This window comes from Schistocerca gregaria, chromosome 8 (assembly GCF_023897955.1).
Source record: "Schistocerca gregaria isolate iqSchGreg1 chromosome 8, iqSchGreg1.2, whole genome shotgun sequence".
NCBI classification, from domain to species: Eukaryota; Metazoa; Arthropoda; class Insecta; order Orthoptera; family Acrididae; genus Schistocerca; species Schistocerca gregaria.
Window position 1 is genome coordinate 415732187 of NC_064927.1, and position 8938 is coordinate 415741124.

The 8938-nt window shown below is 41.8% G+C and overlaps 1 protein-coding gene across 2 annotated transcripts in view; it reads left to right on the forward strand.

Annotated features, from left to right (window-relative positions):
- Positions 1–5227, forward strand: part of LOC126284488 (protein sidekick-2-like) — a 905210-nt gene extending 899983 nt beyond the window's left edge. For both annotated transcript variants that reach the window (XM_049983448.1, XM_049983449.1), the window contains one exon: positions 270–5227. In XM_049983448.1, the coding sequence (XP_049839405.1) occupies positions 270–463 (194 nt within the window). In that variant the 3' untranslated portion in view covers positions 464–5227. The remainder of the gene's footprint in view (positions 1–269) is intronic.
- Positions 5228–8938: the final 3711 nt, after the last annotated feature.

Genomic DNA, 8938 nt, shown 5'->3' on the forward strand with positions numbered 1-8938 from the left:
TTAATGTCGTGCATGTGCTATTTGCGGGTTGCGTAACGCATAGGTATGGGCTACTGAATCACCTTGTTCCTGAAGAAAAGCAATGAACCCAGAGCTGAACCTTGGGGGGACCTTCCACTTTACCTGACATCAGTCAGATTCTGACTCCTTTCCGGTTTACTTTCTGGAAGATGTCAAATTAATGTTTTTGGTGATGGTCAGATTCAAACCACTTTTCTGGTTGTTTTGTGGGTCATAATGTCAATGTGTTTGGTGGTGGTCCGTTGCAGGGGAGCACCCGGCGGCGATGCAGCGCGGCAAGAACTCGGCGGTGCCGGCGGGCAGCTGGTGGGGTCACGTGTGGTGCCGCCTTGCGCTGGCGGCGCTCGCCGCGTGCTCCGGCCTGCACGACGCGCCCTGCCCCTGCCACGCCGCGGCTCTGCTGCCCGCGCTACTCGCCGCGGTCGCCTGGGCCTCCGCGTAGTCCAGCCCGCCGGCCACCACCTGCTTGCGGTGACTCCCAGCCGACGGTGCGGCCGCGGCAGCGGCAGCTCCGGATCCACTGGACTGGAGAGGCTCCGACTGCTGCGGTCCGAGAGGCGACCCACTAGAGTGCACTTCAGACGTTGCGTGCTCCGTTATACCAGTTCGAATCACAAGTGGATAGTAGACGTTACGAACAGTTCCTTCGGCAGCTGAAAGAAGTAATTCAGATTCACTCATACGAAAGGACGAGAAAGTTGTTTACTACTGAATCAAAGGAATTGCCCGGACCATACAGATTCAGTCGTTAAATCGACAGGTCACACTATTTTCAGATACACTGAAGACACAGAAACAAAGTTTTCCATAAATGGAATCACAGCAACTGTAACTGATATGAAAATAAACTGTAATAGTCCAAATCGTGCTATATTTTCGTTCAACTGGATGCAGTTGGTTCCAGTTATAATAAACGTTTTTCTACCATGTCCATTACTGTGACCATAACCTCGTTGGTTCCAGTTATAGTAAACGTTTTTCGACCATGTATATTACTGTGACCACAACCTCGTGGTATTACACAGCAGCTATACCGCAATTTTACACCACAGGCACAGTGACCTCATGGTGTTACACAACGGCTATGCCCCAAGATATCCATTACAGTACTGATAGGTTCTGGTATTACGCAGCAGCTATACCATAAGATATGCATTACAGTGACTGATAGCTCATGGTATGACACAATAGTTATGCCATAAGATAAGCATTATGGTGACTAATACCTGACTGCAATAACTGGTGGCTGATATGGTATTTAAATGGAAATAAAGTCCCATGCTTCTTTACAGAGCGTAGGGGAACGATGTGGGAGACCAGCACCGCTTTACTAGGCAAGGTCCTAGTGGAGGTGGTTTGCCATTGTCTTCCTCCGACCGTGATGGGGATGAATGATGATGATGAAGACGACACAACAACACCCAGTCATCTCGAGGCAGGGAAAATCCCTGACCACGCCGGGAATCGAACCCGGGACCCCGTGCTCGGGAAGCGAGAACGCTACCGCGAGACCACGAGCAGCGGACAATATGGTATTGCACAGTGGCTATAATGTGGTATTGCACAGTGGCTATACTGTAACATGTCCGTCAGTCGCCGTCTCCCTGCGGTAATCCACCGTCTCCTCATGCTGTGTGCAGTCTTGCTCTAATGCTGCTTATTACAACTTTACTAGTTATCTCCAGTAGAACGAAACTAAATTGCGATTTTCACCGTTACCATTTATTTTTCCATGAATGAGAACAGTTAAGTATTATTCTTAACGAGTAGTTTTACATAACATGTCTAAGCGATAACAGCTTAGAAGACGGGACTTAAACGTCAGTCCACATCGTAATTTCCTTTTACTGAGCAACAGTCTTCAGTTGTACAGCTGTCTTCGGAAAAATTTAATATCCATGGGACGGCACCAGCATCGAGAGCATCAATCATGTGGAGTCACTGTCTGTGGACAGCAACTGAGTTAATCATTCGGGACATTAAATCGCTCTCAAGATGAATGTATAACCAGAACCAGTGACGAGAGACGTGTATATCATGATTACGATTATTTTAAGGTGAATTTTCTGTAGACAGTTAATGTTTACAGATTTACCGTTGGGTATTTTCAAGCACTTCAGTTTTCTCTTTATTCAGAGAGGTAACATAATTTAACTATTTCACGCGACACTGGAAATGAAACATATATGAGTTAATGGAACTTACAAGGTTACATTTCTAGGATTTCAGAGTTTTGACGCAATTTTACACTTTCTGTTTCAGCTTCTTTCGTTACAGTTCAGACGGACCGTGTAATGGCTGAGTTGCCTATACACATTTGCCTGTTACCCCTTTAATCTGTTCACAATTTTCTGTCATGTCTGTCACATTCTTCCCTGGGATAAGGGAACTGCTTGGTCTTCTTAAAATACCCACTCCTTAATTTTATTTCAGAATTTTGTTTTGTCTTCGATTTCTTTAAGATTTTCATGCAGTTTTCTAACTGAGTTAATAATTGTGTTTCAATTTTTTTAAACGTTGTCCAATTTTTTTTCTCAGTTTCAATGAACACACCTTCTGATGGTGTCCAAAAATATTAGTCGCCTTTTCCTAATTTCGTCTGTAATTTTTTCTGTGTGTTTTCATACCTCTTTGCCCTTTCTTCATTTCAACTATGTTTGTTAAAACCATTTGATACTCGTGAATGTGGAAATTAATATAACATGAGGCTAACTTAAACTGGTAATAATCCCAGATTAATATCCCTAATGAGAACGGACAGTCAATCATCCTGACATATTACACAGATTTATGACACGCGAGCACAATGATCTGTCTCACTAAACACTGTAGCATCGGTAAAACTGCTGGTTGTTTTGACAGCCCGTGACGCTATGTCCTGTCTCATGAAGATGATTCTGTTGAGATGGCAAGATCCCTTACACTGCCAGTTAGCCTTTGTACTTAAGTAATTGACAGTGAAAATCATTATGTCACCATAACAAGTTTTGTAATTTTAAAAGCTTTTAACATGATGTCAATGCATTGATTCGATGTTTGCTAACGATTCTTCTTCCTGCGTGTATCTTTCTGTCTTAGGTTTCGACTGGACATTCTCTATTCTTCGTTCACCTGTGTCCCTTCCTAATCTCCTGATGCATGCTTAAGTTTATAAATGTCATCCTGCACTTTGAGTACTCTCTTCTTCGTTTCTATGTCTTCCCAGCTACCTTTTCTTTGGTGAATCTTCATAGCAGGCAATTGATTGGTGATATTAACACCAACAAAATGTTTTTATTATTCTTATTATTTTTGCCTCCTCTGTTCATAGATGTACTTCTTGTCTCATTCTGTCAATCCATTTTACTTTCAGCATTTTTATTCACAATACGTTTCACAGTTATCTAAGTATATTTTCACTTTCGTTTTGGGTGTCCATGATTTAAAACCATTAAATATTAAAGTACAGACAAAACATTTGTGAAATCTCCTACTTAGTTGCACCAGAATTCTTGTCGTCAACAAATCTCTCAACTTCGGAAAAGCTCTTCTAGCCATACATGTTCTGATCCTTGCTGCTTTTTTATAGTTTCCTTTTTCTGTCGACGAGCTTGCCTAATACCTAACAGATTTTAGTTGTTCGAAGAGTTTTCCTTTCGGTAACATTGGATGAAATCTTAATTTTTTGCTAGTGCCCATCATTTTGGCCTTTTTGTATTCTTTCCCCACGATTACAACACTCTCCATCAAAAACTGTAGCTCTTCCTCCGAGTTTGCAGACATAAACGCCTATATGCTTAATAATTTTTGTCCTATCTTTTTGCACCTTTGCGCCTCTTGTTTTTTCCTAATTTCCTAGCGTTGGTGACATTCATTATCACTGTCTACCGCCTGTCATCTCATCTGTTCCAACCGGAAATAATAACTACCATTTCCTGTCTAGTGAGTAGCTAATATCTGTAGCTGAAATATATGGGGAAAGGCCAGGCATCCGTCATATTTTACAACTGCAATGCCGGAAAACTAGCACTGTGATATCAGTACGTTTTCAGATCACTAAATACCCCCTCCTCATTCCTCAAAATATTTCTCTGTAACAACCGGCGTATTTCTTGTACTAGTTTCCTTAAAATCACAGTAAGCTCTAAAATAAACGTTAAGAAATGTCTAGTCCTTCAGTACCAATTTAGTCAAAAATATTAAGAGCTTACATCACGCAGAAAGTAATAATTCGACTACCGACACTCATGGAAAACATTGTTGCGATGTCTTCAAGTATTCTGAAAATGTTTGGGACCTAGGTCCTCAGGCATATCCACCATACGTCACCGCGGAAGTGTCAGTTTAGAGATTATTCTGGTTCCCCCAAAAACAGGAGATGTTGAGAGTTTAAGAAAAGGTTTGTATAATAAATCTATATGAACAATCGAGATTAGCTTTATGTTGAGTGCAGCATGCTGGAAAATTTTTTCAAGAACCAATAAAACACGAAGATGAACAATAGTGACTACTAAACATTTTTTGTTTCTGTTGTTCAGAAGTAGACTATGTTTGTCATATGGGTGATAAGTATAGTACCAACACTTTATACTTAAATTCTGCAAAGGAAAAACTCTTGTACAATGTTTTCTAGAGTGAGAGCAGGTTTTCCTCATGCGGTGTATGGGGCAGATTTTTAATGCAGAGAAGCATTTCTCTTTGTGCATCTAGAAAATTGCTGCTGTCCTTATTCAACAGGCGACATCACCTTCTTCGAATAACACTTGTTGAAAGTGACGTAAACGAGTTTCGTGAAGGCGGTTAATGGTGTGATACCGCAGGATCTTTAATTCCTGAACCGTGACGAGAGGACTAGCACATGTAGCTGTGTTAATACAAAATTTCTGGAACTGTGTCCTCCAGAAAATGGCTGTTGCCGATTATCCAGATCTCTTGGCTCCATTCATAGACAGTTTCATGAAATCTGTTCCCTCTACCAGGACGTCAGACAGCCAACGTCTAAACTTTACTGACACGGCTTTAGTGTTCTCAAGTGACAAATTCCATTATACAGGTATAATATATTATTTGAAAGTGTTAAAATTATTTTATCGTACAGTAATAACATTAATGTTTTTTGTTTACGAATTATTTGGTTGTAATCTGATGTCTACAAACTTGAAATGGGAACACTGATTTTCCAGAAACTATACAATAATAAAGAAACTAATTATTGTCTTCGTTACAATGTGGCTTATTTACTTTCCTTTAATATTTAAGATGTACTCCTTTGCGCAAGATATCATTCTGCTTATAATCAGTATGTGAAGAGTGACTGAAATACTTTCCTTATTACTGCGTGAACAGTATACGATTGTCATTTTACACTTATTATCTTACTACTGGAAAGCGCAAAACGATGGCAAGCAATAGATGGTATATGTGAACGACAAATAAGTAAAACCGTAATACCACATATTATACTGAGCTACACAATTACAGATCGAAATAACTCTTACGCTTGAGTATGTGTGAACGAGTGTGATCGGATTTTGTACTTAAATACTATTACATAGAAAATTTACCGTAAGGAACACACTGTGGAACGCTCTAGATGATCATATAATGCCAACTACAGTACTGCAATCTACCACATCACTATACAGTGGAACGAGGTTTGTATCTATAGTAGTCTCACTGGGCTCCACAAGTAAAACAATGTTACCAGGTAGACATAACACAGTATCAGCTAAAAAGGCTGAAGCGAAATTCGCACACTCGGGCTTCGCAGCGGGACTCCTCAAATGCCAACGATAAAGAAATCTCTTAGAAAATTTTGTCTGCCGAGTACATCTGGCATAAAAAGGGCTTTAAAGAGTGGCAATCTGGGAACACTGTAACCATATGTACGATAACTACCTCTGTTAATAGTTGTCGCTCGAGAAGCACAATTGGTGCAGTGGATGCAGTTTTAGATTAGCATGCAGGAGGTCATGGATTCGACCATGATTTGGGGCGTATTTTTTATTTATTTGCTAATTTTATTCTGGCTTTTCACACTGCAATATACACTGTTTCTTAGGTCACATGTTTCCTAAATTTACAACATTCTGTAACGCTGAACGTAAAAAAATACGTGGTTAGAGAAATAAGAAATGGACAGCTGAAACTAATGTCCTGTCATATGACAGGATAACTACAAAAACAATATTAATTTAGAGAAGCTAAATATAATCCCCAGCACAGTACAGCAACAGGGGGACTAGAGTACAATCGCCTCTACAGATGTCCCCAGAGGAAGAAATCCAGGGGATATTGGTCAGGTGAACGTGGTGGCCATACAACAGGACGTCCACACCCGAGCCATTTCCCTGGAAACCTTCTGTCCAAATACTGTAAGACACTCATGCTGGAACCATATCATCTGCCAAACGTGTAGTGGAACATCTACCAGCGCATCAGGCAGATAATTTTGAGAGGAATGTGTGATACTTTCGTGCAGTCACTTGGTCAGGGAACCTGTAGGGGCGCAAACACCTATCGCACAATATTTCGGCACATACATTGATACCAAATCGAACTTGATATTCACAGTCGTGAGTGATGTGCGGGTTAACTTCACACCAATCATGGGCATTGTGTATATTGAAACCACCCTCACGAGTGAATGTTGCTTGATGACGGTGATCTGCAGGATTCCGGTATTGTGTGAATGCATAATGATAGGGGTGCAGCGGTTGCTCGTGCAGCACGTTAACGACCGTGCGTTGCGAGACACGCAGGTGCCTTGGTACGCTACGTGTACTTCGCTGAGGATCCCGGTGTATGACCTCCAAAATCGTCTCTTCAGTAGCTGGAGTACGGGGACTCCGTGGACGACCTCTGTCACACGATGGTGGAAGGAGAGAACCAGACACCCGAAGGCGCAGCTCCAGATGATGAAACACGTTTTATCTGGATGGCATCGAAGAGGATATCTAGCAGCATATTCAGGAGTAGCAGCACCTGTCCGGTTTTCAGATGCAGTAAGGACCAGAAGCACATGCACATATTCATCGTTTGTGTATGCCTTACGTTTGCCACATAGGTTTAGAGGTTTACAGTGTCAAACTTCGATACGTGCACACATGTACATTGGAGTCGGTCACAGTTGCGTGACTACGCTAGCAACTCGTCTCTGTATAGTGGGCAGCGCAGACAGTGTAAACACGCCGCCAGTTCTGCGCGCTGTTCCACCTAAGGCGCATTAACTATCTGGCAGTTATCGTTCTGCATGATTCAATCCGACACCGCTAATTGTGAAATGTTAGGTTTCGAATTACACTGATTCCCTAACGGTAATAGCTGTGATGTTTCCACAATCCCATCAATAGAATATTAATAATAATCATAATCATAATAATAATGTATTGAGGTACGTACAGCATGCGGTTGCCAGAATCAACGCTGAAAGGCATAATTAGTGGGATGATGGTGATAACACATACAAAAAGTAACCGACTTTGGACATTATTCGCAATGCACGTTGCTAATCCTACTGGTAACGTAACGCCCTAGCGAAATGTAATGGACCTGAACTTGGCAGGAATAATAGTTGGTACTAATCTATGGGGCCATAGGAGGAGGGTAGAAAGAAAACAGTTTTCGCATCTAGTAGATGAAGTGGTGCGAATACATTCACGCCCACGACGTGGAAAGCGCTTGTTTCGAACCTGACGAATCTTCAGTTTCTACGATTGTAGTGTGTAGGTAGGTGCAAATGTTTTCTAGCGGACCCTCTGCGATCGCTGTACACGATTAAGATGCCAGATACCGTACTACCTGGACTACATTTACGAAATAAAAAACATATGCCTCAACCCAGGATCGAATCCTCGACTCCTACATCCTAGCCCAAAACTCTATTCACTGTGCTAATTGTACAGCATGACTAATATGTGGCAACAGTGTTGCCAGATTGCCACTCTTTAACGTCCTTTCTCCGCTGGATGTACTTGCCGGATGAAATACTGTGAGAAACTTTTTTTTTTTAAAAAAAAAAAAAAAGAAAAAGTAATAGCTGGCATGTGAGGAGACGCGCTACGAAACCCGAGTGCCCGAGTTTCGCTTCACGCTGTATACAGAGGTGGCCAAAAAATGTATCCCCTGTTTCAAAGTCCATAACTTGCAAACTAATTGACAGAGGTGTCTCTTTGTAGCTTAAAGACCAACTTAAAGATATCACTGTAGGTGTTCGAAGTGGTCACCATTAACATCCACACACAAACGACGCACCGAACTGCAGGCCTAACTACTGACTGCAACGTGTTCAGTTGGATATTTGCACATGAATGCACGATGGATTCTCAAAGTTTATCCAATGTGAGTGCATTTTGTCTGGGGAACGTGGTGGATACTCCACAGCACCTCTACTACCTATCCATGTTCCTGGTAGGTTTTCGTCGAGATACACCATAACACAATTTTGGTAGTGGGCTGGGACACCATCTTGTTGAAAGTAAACTCTTCTGTCTCCATACAAGTTTAGGATGGCAGGTAAAATGGATATTTGAAGCTTCTCAAGGTACACCTCAACGGTAACTTTGCCGTCAAAGAAGAATGGCCTAATCAAGCCCCGGTAAGACAATCCACACCACACATTTATTCCTGGCAAATTCACGGCTTTGTTTACATGGACGTTCGGATTTTCGGTTGCCCAGTAGATGCAACTGTGGCGATTTACTGTACCATCGAGTTTGAACTGTGATTCATCAGACCACACAATCATCTCTACAAACTCTTCATCGTTGCGCACCCTGTTAATAAACCACTCGCAGAACTCCATTCTACGATCTGGGTCGTCCTCGTTTATTGCTTGTAGCAATTAATGGAATGCTTCACTTCCAATTTGCTGTCTTCAAAATTCGCCGAACACTTGATCGACTCACTCCAGTTTCACGGGCACACTGTCTCACAGACT